Source organism: Barbatula barbatula (assembly GCF_947034865.1).
Source record: "Barbatula barbatula genome assembly, chromosome: 8".
In the NCBI taxonomy this organism is placed as follows: Eukaryota; Metazoa; Chordata; class Actinopteri; order Cypriniformes; family Nemacheilidae; genus Barbatula; species Barbatula barbatula.
The window spans coordinates 17,942,187-17,959,022 of NC_136771.1; the positions used below are offsets into that span (position 1 = coordinate 17,942,187).

General features: G+C 36.5%; 2 protein-coding genes across 4 annotated transcripts; one reads left to right on the plus strand and one right to left on the minus strand.

Moving 5' to 3' along the window:
* Positions 1–4,819: 4,819 nt before the first annotated feature.
* On the minus strand, positions 4,820–11,415 carry anxa5b (annexin A5b). 2 transcript variants are annotated; one of them, XM_079462433.1, is made up of 13 exons: positions 11,269–11,415; positions 11,040–11,073; positions 8,807–8,891; positions 8,597–8,691; positions 8,384–8,497; positions 8,164–8,254; positions 7,934–8,013; positions 7,182–7,232; positions 6,582–6,675; positions 6,374–6,469; positions 6,111–6,169; positions 5,689–5,814; positions 4,820–5,587 (listed from the first exon to the last, which is right to left on the minus strand). In XM_079462433.1, the coding sequence occupies exons 2-13, from the start codon at positions 11,040–11,042 to the stop codon at positions 5,525–5,527; spliced, it is 957 nt and encodes a 318-aa protein (XP_079318559.1). In that variant the 5' UTR covers positions 11,043–11,073; positions 11,269–11,415; the 3' UTR covers positions 4,820–5,524. The 2 variants fall into 2 exon arrangements, with proteins under 2 accessions (XP_079318559.1, XP_079318560.1); XM_079462434.1 differs by having other exon boundaries at positions 4,868–5,587; positions 5,689–5,811.
* A 1,432-nt stretch (positions 11,416–12,847) lies between these two features.
* Positions 12,848–16,713, plus strand: uchl1 (ubiquitin carboxyl-terminal esterase L1 (ubiquitin thiolesterase)). Of its 2 annotated transcripts, none has more exons than XM_079461539.1 (9): positions 12,848–12,950; positions 13,064–13,116; positions 13,489–13,617; positions 13,923–14,058; positions 14,739–14,824; positions 15,345–15,392; positions 15,497–15,566; positions 15,679–15,737; positions 15,840–16,713. In XM_079461539.1, the coding sequence occupies exons 2-9, from the start codon at positions 13,102–13,104 to the stop codon at positions 15,921–15,923; spliced, it is 627 nt and encodes a 208-aa protein (XP_079317665.1). In that variant the 5' UTR covers positions 12,848–12,950; positions 13,064–13,101; the 3' UTR covers positions 15,924–16,713. The 2 variants fall into 2 exon arrangements, with proteins under 2 accessions (XP_079317665.1, XP_079317664.1); XM_079461538.1 differs by having other exon boundaries at positions 12,862–12,950; positions 13,064–13,075.
* The last annotated feature ends 123 nt before the right edge of the window (positions 16,714–16,836 follow it).

Below are 16,836 nucleotides of genomic sequence, written 5' to 3' on the forward strand. Positions count from 1 at the left end.
CGGAAAGGGTTCAAAAAGCAAGATGATGCGATTAGAGGATATAGCGGCAAATATCAATTTCATAAATGTTCCCGAGAGCGCGTATAGACGCACGGCTCCATTTAAGCAACCAAAATATTCAAATGTTTTAAATGGTTCATAGGCTATGTCTCGCAATCTGGATAGAACGAAGCAAAGGTCCGGATCCAGCCAATTGAGGATGATTGATTTAGCTTGTTAGGACAGTAGGCTAATGGTACAAACACGGCCACCGGATGGCAGACAAGAGCAGAAAATCCATCATAAATAACTAAAGCCACCGGAAGTCTTGATATTTATATTTATACTTAATATTTATTTTCTTTGATTTCTTATCTCTTGCTTCTATATACCCCACCACACACTTTAACAAACACAACCTCAACAAACTTTAACTGTGAAGAATGGGAAGTCCAAAAGTAGCCACAGATTCCACACATTTGTTTTTGCTTTTCCTACCTCAGTTTAAAACCCAGAGTCTCTTTTACACACAAAGACTGTTCTTTAAAGAAATCTCGTATTCTTATCTTGTGCTCCTCTTATCAAATCTTTGGAAATATGCCTGCATGCGTTTAAGGCGAGGCTATTGATCTGAGTGGACATAGTTTAGTTAAGTCTTTTCTTTAATGCAACATACTGTATTAAACTGATTTTTTTAATGAATTGTGATGTTATCTGGGTTTTGAAATGAAAGCTGGGTTCAAGCCCTTTCCAAAGCAATTTCGCTCATACCTTGTGTGTAGGCTTGGCTATCAGAAGTCGGCTGAGCGCTTTGATTTTCAGGAACGGAATTTCGAGAAAGTTAGGAGATAAAAATAAAAGGACAACAGTGAAGTATCACAAGTAAAAGTCACTTTAAATTGGTAAAATATTTACTCTATAACAACTTAATAAAAAAACATTTCCTTGTCTATAAAAAGAATGTAGAACACCATTTGAATAAAACGAAAGTACGGAAAATGAGAAGGAGAGCTCTGTCAGGAGTGCTTATAGCACTGAATCATCACACATGGACACTAGCAAACGGACAACAACTAAGTAGTGAAGCAAGTTTTGCATTGTTTATCATGGGCATAGTGTCTGAACTTTTGATCATCCTTGTATGTTCTGCGATCGCGTTCCGTAGGCGGCTCGCGTGAGCAGCGGACCGGGGATAACTCCCGGTGCTCCAGACGGTGAGCTCCGCCATCTCACGATGACATTGTATAAAAAACTTTGTATGTTGTACACATGGACTGGCAAAAAATGTGCATTGATACTACTTCATTCTTCATGTTGTGTGGTTTACTTTGATAAGTGAACTGTTAAGAGAGGGAAAGTTGAGTGATTTTTTGCACCTCCCCTACACCAGCTATATAAATCGCATATTTCAGCAATAAATAAGTACATTTTGCCACGATATTTTCAGAGATGATAACCAAGAGGTTATAAAATAATAATTTAATGAAAAACAATTTAGACAAAACATTGACTTTCCATATTCCTGAAAACTTTCCCAGCCACATTCGACGGGATTTCCCATAGATTTTGGAAAAACAATGTACAATTATTTTTAAGGACACTATTTATTTGTGGAATATGTAAGTAACAAATCGTTGCTGTCCCTCTGAAACCTCTTATGTCCCAATGAGCTGTTTTTCAGGAAATGGAAAAAACACTGTAGCCTACTTTTGACATGATAAAATACTGTGTTGTCAAAGTTGACATGCACCTTTTCATACTGTTTATTGGATAGATTTTTGTACAAAACAGTGACAAACATAAAGGGAGATTAATAATAATGATTTATGACAATAAATAACAGGAAAATGACAGAATTAACAATTAAAAGGCAGCTAACAGGTGTTTATATCTCTGAAACAAATGCACCCTCTGTCGAGTACATTTTTAATGTAAACGTAATTTTTTTATGTAAAATGACATGTTTTTAATGTTTTAAAGTTGTAAACTTGCAGTCTTTTTCTGTAATTCGAAAAATGTGTGATTCAAAAAGATGTGTAAAAACTGTAAAGAAAATGTAAAATTACAGTTTTTTACATTATATGTGACAAATCTGTACACAATAACAGTAAAAGTTGTACAGTATGCTTGATAACCCACAGATGTGAAAATTAAAATATACTTAAAAAGGAGCGGTCACTGTATTGTTTTTCTGAAAATGCTGATGGAAAACCATACCTGTACACACAAGTTAGTTAAGAGCTTCTCATATTTCCTATAGTTTTCAAACTAAGATACAAGATAAACCAGTACAGACACAGACACACACACACAGACACACACAGACACACTTTACTGCCAAGAATGTAGTTGTAAAGGTTAAGTTTCAGTGGCAGTTTTCAGCTTGTTCTCTCGTTACTATACACACACACCTGTCCTTTCCTAAAAGATCTCACTAAATGTTCCATCCCTCCTGAAGAATGAGACCCATAATGAACCTCATTCTCCTCATGTAAAGGCCAAATGACTCACATGACCATGAAATATTCTCAAGCAAAAACATATTTTCTTTCATATTAGTTTCCGTCGATTAACGCACATGGCCATTCTGTGATAAATCCTCAAATCTGGGTGGTCTGTGCATGTGTGCAGCTAATGCATGTGTACACAGCCACGACAGTCATGACCAGGAAGCAGGAAACATAAACATAACAGGAGAGAATTAGAAGAGGATCATTGGAATGCACGCACACCCACCCCCACAAATCACGTACATGATGTATTATTGTAAGCTCTATATGATTTTCTCTTAAATGAAGTTAACTGTAAAATATACATACTGTATACCATATATTCTATGTTTGTTGTAATTGTTCTTTCTCTTTGTCTCTATTCCATTTTTAACATGTCTCTACATCTTATTAAAAAACAAAATCTTAAAAGCTGTTTTTGAAACAATTCTAAATTGTGGAAGGAGTATAGAAATACATTTTATTTAAAATATACTTTATTATTATTATTTAAAAGAATGAAAATTTTAATAAATTTCAATGTATTGAAGTCTATTTACAGCCCATATGTGAGCAGTAACTGTGATTACTGCAATCTATATGGGTGATTGATTCTCAAGAAATCTAAGTGCAGCATCAAATAAAGTCATCCATGTGTGGGTGGAATTCAAGTTTTTTCAAGTCGGATCTTAAACAGACCCTAGCATTCAGTGGAACGGAAAGACGCATTTCACACTCTACACATGTTGGAGGATATGTGTGCGTTCACCTGCACCTGATCATGTTCTTGCATGAATGTTGGAGCACCTGGGCTGCCGGAATGGCAAAAAGATCAAAGCCGTACAATTCCTGCAAAAGTGAGGAGATTGACTTTGCACACGCATGAAGACACAAAGAAATATCAAAATCTATGTATACCCTCAATCTCACGCGCACACATGACCTTAAAGCGGCCACGGTGCATCTTTTCAGTAACACACTTTTTTCTTTTTCCCTCTCATTCATTTACTGACCTACTCATTCAAGTACGCAAACGGGAGATGGGCTGGGTTTATTACTCATTGTTTCTTTGTGTGGCTGAGGTGGCCTGACAGTTACACCCCTGAATTCAGACAGTTCTATTGGCTGATCTCATGCCTTATAGTCACACCTATTGGTTCACATCTGCCTTTACTGAGGGTGGCAGTGACATATTTGATACAACCAAGATACATTTGATCACTTACATTGTCCTGGCCAAAGTAGGTCAGAGAACTTGACATGGTTGTATGTTACACGCTTTGTTTTCCAATATCTCAATGAGAAGAGCATTGTGTTTACAACACAATGATCATGGCTTTCATCCAACACATACTGATAAAATGTATAGCTTTTTAGGATTGTACAAATTTAAACATACCATTACAATCACACAATGTGGATATTTACACACATACCCATCTAAGAAACTCTTGACATAGACAATATTTGTAGGAAGCGGTATTCCCAAAATAATTCACTCACCATAGGTCCAATCTCTTATAAACCTTTAGGTGTTTATCTTTATTAATCAGTTTGAATTTCAGAGGCAGCTGGTATTTGCAAACTGTCACCACAATTTGCAAACGAAAGACATTCCTATGATGTACGGTCAATTTCATCTCTGTAGACAATCCTGAAATAACCTACTATATGGTCTGTATTATTATATTTGTGAAGATGTTTTTATGCCATGCTGGTGTTTTCTATTCCATCACATTTTGATCACACTCTCAACCACACTTTGAGATATGAATGGGAATAGATTTGAAGCAAAACATGAATTGCCTGATTTATGAGCACCTATAGAGAACGACACAAACTGTTCTCATCAGCGATTTGTGACACTGAAAAGTCTGTGAAAACCCAGTTGAAGTCATTTTTGTGATTTGCTGTTTTCTACATAAAATCACCTTATGGAATGTAAAGAACATTCTGTAAACATTACCTTGATATCTTTATCATTGATCATATGTCATGTCAAAGGTTTAAGTCACAGTTAAAATAATTGTTGAAAACAAGATTTGACAAACTTGTCTATATTTAGCTTTTTTACCTTGTCAATTACAACACTTTATTATGAGTATCACAATTATTTAAAGCTTATCATTAAACTAAGATGGCATGTACATTTACATGTTGCTTCTTATTTTGTCCTAATTTTATTGACTATAGCGCCTCACTGTGGGCACGTCATGTATTTTAGTGTTCAAAGAAGATTGATTTTTCAAGCTTTAATATATCCACAGTTCTCACTGCTGCTTGCCTTTCTATCTAGTGTTAACTTGTCCTGTGTAAAAGCTTCCTATGCAAATGTAACATCTACCGAAACAAACAAAACCTGCATATAACTTGTTTTGTGAACAATATTTGTTTGTGTTGACTTCATTAGTGTTTGTCATGAACATTGCAGCAATGAAATGAAACGACTCACTTTAGTAGTAGCACCCTTTTTTAATTACACCTTTTTTAGTAACCTTAAACACAAAACAAACTTAAAAAGAAAGAGTCTTAAAAAGTTGACTCTTTTGGAATGTTTTTGTTTGTTTTTATTTGCAGTGTATATGTTGTTGCACTGATCAGGGCCAAAATGTTATTACTTCAGAAATTAAGGAGTTAAGCAAACCTCTCATTTAAGCACAAATGTAGATGAAAAATACACAGATACAAACCGCTTACATATAAATATATAGAAGGATGTTCATACTAATGCCAATTATGAAAGCTGTTATTATAAAAAACTTAGATAGTGTTAGAGGTTAGTGAGCGTACAAACAATAAATAAGTGAAAATTGTTGAATATTTATATAAAATATTGCTTCATTAAAGAGTAAAATATTTCGTTGTAAATTGTAGTCAAAAAGCATTTTTATGACAAATTGTAAGACTTCATTTAAAACAAACACATTAGTAGTTTTTCTGTGGTTTCATTTTAAGACATAGATTTGAGGCCTAATCTCCAATAAGGTGTCCTATGAGGACTGGTCTCTGGCCATGTGGGAGTCATGGTATTAGGACCCAGGCATGGAGGGTGGGGCTTATGCATCATCACCACCACACAGCAGCAGCAGGGTTTTACGGTAGTCACCAGAGGTATCAGCCTGCAGAAAGAGGATAATAAATAAGGTTACGTTTATTTTAAGAACAAAATCACATTTCAGTTTGTGTCGAAAATTAACTGTTATAAGACAGCTGTACGCACCTGAATCGTTTTATGCAGAGAAGTTGCAAACATCCTGCGGAAATCAGCACGTATATCCTTCATGTCAACTTCACTGCGGGTGACCATGACCCTCATCAATGTTTGGTCATCTGTACCTGCCCCCTGCTGGACGAAAGTAAAATTAAATCTACAATTTAAATAGCTTTTCATAACATCCATGAGCTCCTAATGAAACAGTGATCCAGGAAGATGGTCGAAAATCTATTTATATTTGGCCAATAATGACCCAGAGTAAGCCGTAATAGAGATGGCAATAATGTGTAACGTTACTGAAACCATTCATATCTAAATATAATATATGTATTATATACACACATACACTGGATAACTAATATATATATATTTATTATCTTTTAAGGGCTGACAACCATGTTCTGCCAAGGTGAGCTTGTTTTACTCACTTTCATGGAGTTGTAAAGACACTCAGCAAAATAAGCTGAAACGCTGCGGGCACACTTCACTGAAATATAGAAAAATATCCACTGAATTGCATCACAACATTATTTTCCACATCTCTTAACCTTTGCATTAAGGTTGCTTGCCATACAACACGAAACTATAACCACATTTTAGACACTAATGAACACTGTTGTTAACTTTGTTAAATTTGTTGTTAAATTTCTAATTTGAATAAATGACACCAGTCACTGAAGAAGAGTCTCACCTACAGCCAGCAGTATTTCTCGGAGGCTTCCAGAGGTTTCTCTCTGGATGCTCTCCTCTATCTCAAACCCTGACAGCTTTCTATACTCCTCAAACACTGTTGAAATACAAACCAGCCATTAACAGCATCAACACCATAAATACATACCAATAACAAGTGTTGTTTAATGAAACATCAGTATGTGTGTGTGCGTGTGTATTGAAATTACCTTTCCTAAGGTGAGCAGCACTACGATTTCCCAATATAGTGATGAACTGGCTCTCATCAGTACCATACTTCTTTTCACCTGCCGCAAACAACGCCTAAATCCCATTCAAATGTATTATTAAAGAGTTGTAAATTTTTATCATAACATTTTAATTCCCATGTATTGTTTAAGTGAAGTTTGTTCTTAAAATAGTCATACCTTGGTTTTATCGGAACCAGTTTTTACTCTTTTTCTAACCATTTTAATGAACCAGGAGCGCTGTGCTGTATGCAGCTTATTTGTAAATGCCCTTCTTTGCGTTTAAGATCAATAACAGTCTGTTGCTGTGTTTGTTTGTGCCTCTATATACTTTTTACAATACTTCATCTTTTAATTACCTTTTTGAAATGCCTAAATTACATTTTTACATGTCCAGGACAGTTCACAACTGTTGCTACTCAAAACCAGCAGGTGCTACACATAGCCAGTCAAAGCACAGTGTGCTTGCCACAATTGTTTACTACAATTAAGAAAAATGTATTAACCTATTACTATTATGTTAATGTTTCATCCTTCTGACATTACAAATGCAATGACCTGCACACATACACACACACTCACCTGTGCATCACTTTGAATGAGGCCCTCTTGTATATCCTGCTGTCTGCTGGCCTATGGATAAATAATATAAAATTATAATTTTTTTTAATTAAAAAAAGCATGTGTAACCTTTATTAACAGTGGATTAAAATGATCCAAATGCAAATCTATATACACTGTGCAAAGAGACCACTGTCTTTCTAAATTCAATAAGTTGACCTGAACATTTCTATGGTGTTCTTGTATAATGTAGAACATAGTACATATTATATTTTTTTTGTCATATAAAAGCAATAGAAAATTGGCCAGTTGTTGTGGTTATGTCCCATTCATGAAATTGTAATACATTTTTTTTATTGACTTAATTATTTTGTTAAAAGATTAAATAGAACTTCACTTATTGGCATGTGATTCTATCACACCAGATGATAACACAGTTAAAATCACAGTTCTGCCCACATGCCTCCTGGGATTCCAATTCATCATCCACTCATACAATACAAGAATGTCACTAAACACTTTTTCGCGACAAGATTACAGTATATTCTGTAAAATAAACTACTACAATTTGTTGCCTGCTGTTAATGGATTTAATTTAAAAGAATATTTAAAGGTAAACAAACTAAATAATGTATATGTAGTAAAACCTCATAGACTTCCTCCCAAGTAGCTGTTTACAGGACAAGTTAGTTAGTTTAAACTAGTTCAAACATATTTTACACACTAATAGAACCATTATTTGTTTCTTTAAAAACTACTATTGGGTTGCATACTTGCAGCAAAATAACCAGCATCCTCTGGAAGTGGCCTCCAGTATCACCAGTCACAGCTTCCTCCAGGTCCTTATCATGCTCTGCATACACAGATTATCATAATCATGATCATCATAATCACATCAATGCTACAGATATAATTTTACTAGACTTTACATTTTACTTTACATTATAACAAGTGAAAATTTATAAGAGCAGTCCCAGGCCAAAGAATGGTAACACAAAGTTACCTTTCTTGTAAGCACTTTTGATCTGATTGATCTCATTAGCTGGTCTGGATGCCAGTATCTCAATCAACACTTTCTCATCTGTGCCTGCCCCCTAAGACAAAAAATGACAAAAAGTTACAGACCAACCAAATCTATCTAAAAGCATAAAAACGTCTGTGCGTTGTGTATGAGAAAAGCCTTTTTTATACATGTAAGAGAAATACAAAAAAGGTTTTTGTACCTTAATGGCATCACGCAGGCATGTGACATCATACAGTATGGGAGGAGTCATCAAGGCTACAATGAGAGTCTCAAACTTCCCACCCAGCTCTGACTTCAAATCATTCACCAAATCCTATATGTATGTTTAGAAGAAAGAATGAGAGGGTTGCTCAATCAAAACACCACCCCACACACACACAAAAAGAGGAAACTCTCGATAAATGCTGATCACCTTTCCATGCAGGGTTTTATATGCAGCTTTGATCTGTTGGCGCTGCTCATTGCTACGTGCTGTCAACAACTGCAGAATAGCAGCCTCATCGGTGCCTGAATAAACAAAACGAATACAGGTTGGTGACCATTATTTAATTTGGTGATATAGCGAGCGCAGAAAGACATTTTTGTAGGTGTTTTGATATTTAACATGTGTGGCTCAACTCACCAAGTCCTTTCATGGTCTTGAGGAGAACCTCCGCATCATTATTGGCATTGAATCCTGCATGGGGCTTCACGGTTCCTTTACCAGCCTATAACAGTGACAAAAGCAGATAGTTCCTGTTTGGTGTAGGATGCATATACGGTATTACACAGAAGACCACACCCATATTCCCCCCCACTGCAACCGAAAGGAATGAATCACATTTTTATACACATTCAATAAAAACCTTAGTATTAAACTTGGAATCAATTAATGGAACCCTAACGATTTTTTTCCTAAGTGTGGTCTGCCTCTTTAAGGGGCTGTGTATTAAAAGTTTAGATCCTGTAGTTTTCCACATGGAAACTTTGAATGAGTAATCCACCATAAAGTGTGTTGGTGTGGAGGGCAGGGGAATGAAAACAGAATCCCAGATGTGGACGTACACGTTATCCAGTTAAATGCGGAGAAATTACTTTCGCTCTATCACATTCTGAAGCAGTAGATTTCAATAATATTTGCATCCGGTTTGTGACCTAAATCGGACGCTGCTGTCAACCCAAATTCAGGAAGTCATGGCCGTTTCCTTAAAAATATCTTTCCAAAAAAAGATTGTGGTGGTTTGTCAGAGTCACACACTTTGTAAAACCCTATAATAAAAACTTGAATGTATTGAGCAACTGGTTTCTGTTAGCAGAACCACACCAGGAAACACACACACACACAGACGCCCTTAATCCCCTTGGGGGGCAACCACATTACTATCTCAAAAACACTAGCATAGAAACAAACAAATACAAATCACAGCTTCCCAGGAATACATTTTCATGTTATACCTACTTTATGATAAGACAATGATCTATCTAAAAGCCAGAAGTGGTTCATCGACCCCAGAAAACCTCCAATAAGAAAGTATAGAGATGCTTATATAAACCTTACAACTGCTCTTTGTATAGTAGTTTACAAATGACAACTTGTATTGTTCGTCTTAAATCTTAAGACACAGGAATGTGTTGAGCAAACACAGGCCTGAAATCTTTCTGCGGTATTAAAAGAATCTGGAGTCAACCATTCCAAATTTCAACAACCAAAATTCCTTCTTAGCCACGAGAGCAACACAAAAAAAAATTATTTGAAAGGACAATGGAAGAGCTGATCGTGCAAACACAACATTCACACAGAAGCATACGTTTAAACAATGCTGTCAGTTGGAATCACAAGAGTCAGGTTACTCGGGCTGTCTATACAACAGGCTACACACACCAAAATCCAAATACACACATATCCAAATACATGTAAATTAGCTATAGTCCTCTCTCTTACGTGACGGAACTGCATGGGTGCTTTCTAATCTGTTTGCTTTAACAACAGATTTATAATGCAATATACTGCTCACTACTTCAAACAAACAACAAGCTTTTAACAAACCTGGCTACATTCGTATTGACAGTAAACACACAGCACAACGTTTGAAGTCAGAAAAAGATACATTGTAAGCTAACACGCATTTTGCCATTTCGAAAACATTTATGAAAGGAAAGCATCTCTTCAATCAAACAGAACTGGGATGTATAGGCAGAGAAGAGGACCAAGAGTGGAGAAAAATAGTTGGGTTCGACTTCACACGGCGCTGCGCAGATGACATCAAAGGACCGCGAGAGCGCTACAAAGCAACACGAAGCAGGTTGCGCTCAAATCGCTCTCGCGGGACTTTGATGTCATTGCCGATCGTTCTGCGCGATGCCACGTGTAGTCGAATACATCTACAGACTCATATGCAGGAGACAGGAACGCCCTTTGGACTAAGTACCTCAACCCACACGAATGACTCATCGACTCCGTGTTAATGTAACATTCCTTTTCTTTCGAACCATTACTGGTTATTTTGAAAATAAAAGTTTCAAAAACTATAATCAAAGCAGTACTAGGCCTACTTTTTTCAAAAGTAAGATGCACAAATGTGTCCCAGTAGTTGAGCTTCCTTGCAGCTTCATTGAAATGCTTTTGCTTTTGACAGCAATACAATAAAGAGTAAATGAACTGATTTACTAAAGGCTTCTTTGTTTTGGCCACTCAATTCACGGACTATTTGACCAGCTGTGACAGCAGGGGCGTTTACTAACTTACACAAACTGCAAAAAAAGTCATAGCATTATTAGAAAAAGCATATTGAATATCAGCCGAATACACACGCGTTGTAGCTTATAGACTACTACGTGCTACAAATAATAAAGTTTTGCCAAAAGAGATAACTTACCATATCTAACTCGATTCACTTCAAGAGGTGGATGCTGAAAATATACGTAAACGAATGTATAGATGTTAATACACGTTATCACCTAATGCAGAAATGGGTTTTAACAAACGTCTACAATGGGGGATGTAACGGAAATATTTTGCACAGACAACTTTGGACAGGTAGAGTGATAACCTGTATAACGTTTAGACTTTAAAATAATGAAACAAGCGTTTATTGTTACACTCACCGCGAGAAGTGCTTCTGTTGAATGCAGTCAGACCAAAGCCGCAACAAGAATGAGGATGAAGTACGCAAGCAGGATGTATAAATTTGACTACGCTCACTCAGAGTGTTGAATTTGAGCTCTGGATGAGCCACACCCTGGCAACGACTCGAGACACAAATGCTATGACTTATGGGAAATGTCGTTTTTGCTTTTTTTTCCGTTTGAATGCATTTGTGATCATGACACCAATGAATTGCATTTGCGAGGCATGCTGGTGAATTACACAATACATAGCACACATTTTTAGCAATTCACAAATAAGTTTTAACACTTTTTGTCCCACATAGGTCAGCTTTGTGATATCTGATGCAAACGTTGTCACCAACCCTCTTGGTCAACACAACGGATAATATAATTATCATATAAGACAAACAGACACAGGACTTACCAGGCAACACATTAAGACTAATCAAATACACAAAGTGTCACATTAGACTATGTAACATTTTTTGGGATAGCAAGCAGTTGACAACTAGTTACACGTGGATGCATGTAGAATGCTGACTGTGTCTATCAAATCTTCAGCCGTTGAAGCTTTACAGAAAGTGCATTGACAAAATATAAATAAGGATGAAAACCTAAGTTGAATGTAAACTTTGACTTGACTATTTTCTCAAACTTTGCGTGGTTTAAACTCACCTAGGAATTTGGGATTAAGTTGTTTATAATGACTAGTTTTACTATATTCCAAAGGTTGCTGTAGAACAAATTCATGTTTTGAATTAACTAGAATGAATAACTCCACGAACTCTACGGGGCGGTTTTCATTTATAGGCCTTGGTTCAATTTAAGCCGTTAAAATATCGTCTATAGACTAGGCCACTATCGCTGAAGCCCTGTCAGGGACACTGCCCCTATTTAAAAGATAAGTCCTTGGCCCAAGATGATAATAATAGTCAAAAAAGTGTATATTGTGCTTTATGGTCATCTTGTAAATTAACTGTGCTTACTTTCTTTTCAGATTAAAGCATTTTAAATACACTGTCTTTTGACTTTAGGTTCATATGACAATTCCCATACTGCTTGTATCACTGGGAGTATTCACATTTCAAACAACCCACTGGTCAAAGAAGTGTCGGGTTAAATAAATGATGTGTTCATTTGGAGTGTTTATTAGTAGATTTTCTCTATTCAGAATTTGAATGTATAAGTATTTGTAAGTACAATAAGGCATGGCTACAATAAAACCATCCTTTAAATCATTCTACAGTGAAATCATCAATCAGATATATAGTTTTTTTAATCAAGTGATTCAGCTGCTGATGATGACTCGAAAATTCTGGCAGCTTCCAGAATACAGCCCCATGGCGGAGCAATCTATTCCAAGAGAATCTCAACACAAGTTATCCCGGTTTCCCCACTTCAGCGTTACCGTGTCATTTTTCCAACACTCACTAAATGATAAAAGTTCCCCTATATTGTGACTATGTGTCCCAGCCGAACGTAAACACGCATTGTGTCTGAGCGGACCCCCCTATTCTCCGTGTAAATGGAATACGACCGGTCGAATATATAAATAACCTCGTGAGCGCTTTTAGTCGGGTTCGTGTTTTGTCGGGCGGCGCCTCATTGAACTCTCGGTGGAGTGGCACTCACATACGTTTGCAAGCATGGAGTGGAAACCGATGGAAATCAACCCAGAGGTTAACCGTTATTTTATGATTTAGCTTCGATAGCTAGTTTACGTGCAGTGCATGCTTTCGCTTCATCTTGTCTGCTATATTTCGACATATTTGTGCGTTTGTATTGCTTTCAGATGCTGAACAAGGTACGTTCGCTGAGTCATTAGATGAGATGATGGTGCTGATGGTGAGGCTGTCTGCCGGGTTGGTCTGTGGTGTCATGAGGTGAAATCTTCATGGACCCGACTGTGAAACGACAGGGCGTGGGCTTTCCCACTTTCACTTGCGTGAAAATACCACGCATTACAGAAACTCCTACTTTCAATCGGTTATTATTTTGCATAATATAAGTAGGCTACTTGACCAATACATTTCAGTTTTATCACGGGTTTGACCATTGACCCCTTATTTTAATGCTTAATATGCGAAACATACATTTGGCTACTACATACTTGAGTTATAGTATTTTAGTAGAAAACTATTTAATCGTCTAATAGGGGCTATAACTGTGTCTCTTATGACATCTGACAACACAATTTTATTAATATTTTCTGTTAAGGTATTGAGTAAGCTGGGTGTTGGTTCAAGTTGGCGTTTTGTTGATGTTCTGGGTCTAGAGGATGAGTCTTTGTCTGGGGTGCCTTCACCCTGCTGTGCCTTGATGCTGCTCTTTCCTTTAACGCAACAGGTACGCGCACACACAACAGCGGGCGTGGCCCTGCACGAGGACATGATGCGTTATTCTGGGAAACGTTAAAGGATGCACAAAGTTTTTCTCAATTAAGAATATAATACCAGTAAAGTACCTTAGGAATATGGATGTAAGGGTGTTGGGTCAAATAGTTCATTTTGTACTAAAAAATAATTTGCTATTCATAATAAAAGTGTAGCTACGTTCCCTTACTAACTCATCATTCTTTAATGTTAATCTTAAACAGTTTTATTAGTAAAAAGTGATCCTTCTAACCCCCACCCTCTTTGTCTGTCTCTCAGCATGAGGAATTCCGCTCCAAACAGTCAGTTGACAACGGTCAAGGTGTATATTTTCTGAAACAAACGGTGGTCAACTCGTGTGGAACTGTGGGTTTGATACATGCTGTGGCGAACAATCAGGACTGTATTGATTTTGGTCAGTGAAGACATTCGCATGATACGCATGTCTACCAAAGTATACCAATGTTTACCAACATATACTGTAAATGCACAAATCCATACATAAATCCTCTGTTCCACATTTTATTATTATTATTAGTAATCGTATTATCACTAGTCTTACTACTTTATTCTTACTAATTGTTCTTCCGTTTTTTTTTCATGTCACTGATATATGTATGTACAAAGCGCTCAAAAAAAGAAAACAAATTCCTTGTGTTCGCACACACTTTGCCAATAAAGCAAATTCTAGTTCTGATTCTGAAGTAGGATAGAGACCATGGGAGGATATTTGTATTGATCTGTCTAAGATGCTTGGTATTGTGCTAGCCGGGCTAGGGCTAAAGAGGTCTGTATTGAGTTGGCCCACAGACCTGTTAAGCTAAATAAAAGGCATATATAAAGATATATCGGAAAGAGTACTTTGTCACTGTACATGGTACTGCGGAATTGGCTACAAATCATTCGGTGAAACCGAATGTAATAATGGGGAGTATTAAGTTACGAAAAAAACACACGCATTCGTCACATGTTCATAATTTGCACGATCCCTTAGAAATGATGTTAGGCCTGCCTTCTGAATAAATTATGAATAAAACCAAAACGTAAAATATGAGTTTTAGATTAGTTACATTATTTGTTCGCTTCTGTTTGTAGACCGTAACTCTGCACTGAAGAGTTTTCTAGATGCCACCAAAGGGATGTCTGCTGCAGAAAGAGCCAAGAAACTTGAGAAAAATAAGGTATGATAGCTATTTGTTCAAATTGACTTGCACTATGTGTACAGAATTGGTCACAACAAAGAGCGTGTCAATCTTAAAAGACCCCCGATCCGTGTGCAATTTGATACCACCAGTAGGTGACATGTACTATTATTTTTTTTCACAAATGTCACTTTGGAATTTATAATTTGTTGAACATAAAAGGGATAGTTACCCGAAATGTAAACTTGTTCCAAAGCGATATACATATCTTTGTTTTGCTGAGCACAAAAGATATCTTGTTGAATGTGGATAACAAAACCGTTCTGGGGAACCATTGACTAGCATATTAATTTCTTCCTACTATGGTGGTCTATAGTGCTCCATATAGTTTGGTTACGAGCATTCTTCCAAATGTCTTTTGTTATCAGCACAACACAGAAATGTATATAGGTTTCGAACGGTGTATAACTGATGTCAGGATTTTCATTTTTGGGTGAACTATTCCTTTAACTTATTGAGAATATTGTGATTAATGTGTTATTTTGAACATTTATGTCAGGCCTTCCAGGAAACTCATGATGCGGTTGCTGATGAGGGACAGTGTCGGGTAAGACAAAATTTACATTTAACACTTGAAGTAATGGATTATTATTGAGACTTGAGGGATTGTTAATGTTAATTTTTTGTCCCTATTATATTAAATCCTAAAAGCCAGAGCCAGACAAAGTCAACTTCCATTTCATTACATTTGCCAATGTCAATGGTCAACTTTATGAGCTGGGTAAGTGAAAATGATCCTAATAACAATCAGGCAAAAAACATTTGAACCAAGTATCAGTTTTAGTGCTAATGACTTGCATTTAAGTGTAAACTCAACAAAACATTTTCCTCAGATGGCAGAATTGATGGTCCTGTGAGTCATGGAGCCACAAAGCCAGAAAGCTTTGTCCTGGTAAACATTTTATTCTCGGCATGGACATTTGTGTTTTACTCGCAAGTATCAAAATAACGTTTTCAGATGACTGGTTGAATGACTTAACTCATCTCTCTGTAGGATGCAGCAAGGGTGTGCCGTGATTTTATGGAACGAGAGAAAGGGGAGGTGCGTTTCTCTGCTGTGGCTCTTTGCAAAGCCTGAAATGGAGCAATTCTGCGAAACTGTTCAATCACTTAATGCGTATTATCCAGAGCACAAAAGGCCTGTACCTCCCCTTGATACATGCTATACAAACTGCCTGCCTATCTGACTGCGTTTCTGTAATTAGACAAATTTAAATTAGACCAAAACCGTTATTCTGTCTGTAAAATACCAGTGTTATGAGTTTTTTTTATGTACCTCATTTGCATTTGAGTGAATTTTGGGCTGGGGGAATATTGAGCTGAAATGTAACATGAGCTCATTGGCTTGAATGTGTGTGCAAAATAAAATCAGTAATATGTTACTTTGTGTTTTGAGTGTGCTGTTTTGAGATGATCATACTTAACAAATGTTTCAATTGGTTTATATATTTGTATTTAGGCCCTAAATGGCTATCTTTAGAACGAAAAACTAGCTTATTTGAACGTTTGTGTAAAACTGAATATGACATTGTTTATCAGCTAGAGGCTAAATATCAAATCAATCCATGACCGATCATGCTCTCAAATGTTCAGATGTATTGACAATATGATGTACAGTATGCATCGTTATTTGGTGACACACCGGAATAACTTGTCTGGGGAAACCGCTATTTAAATGATCCAACAACAGATGTCAAAAATATTTAAGTTCATTTTTTTCTGTTTTGTTACTTTGTTAAAAACAGAACACTAACTGCTCACAATCAATTCAGCAATTTTAAACCCAGGATGTTTCTGGAGTTATTGCCTTTCTGTTTTTTGGTGTTTTTTTAGCGGTGCTTTTAAAATAAATATAACTTTCAACACTGTTTGCAGACTGGGTTTTTGTTCTAAAATTCTGCTTTAGAATACAGTAAGTAAAAAAATACTAGCAATATCAAATGAATGTTGCATAAACATGACAATCAATAATTCACATGTATGGTCCTCAA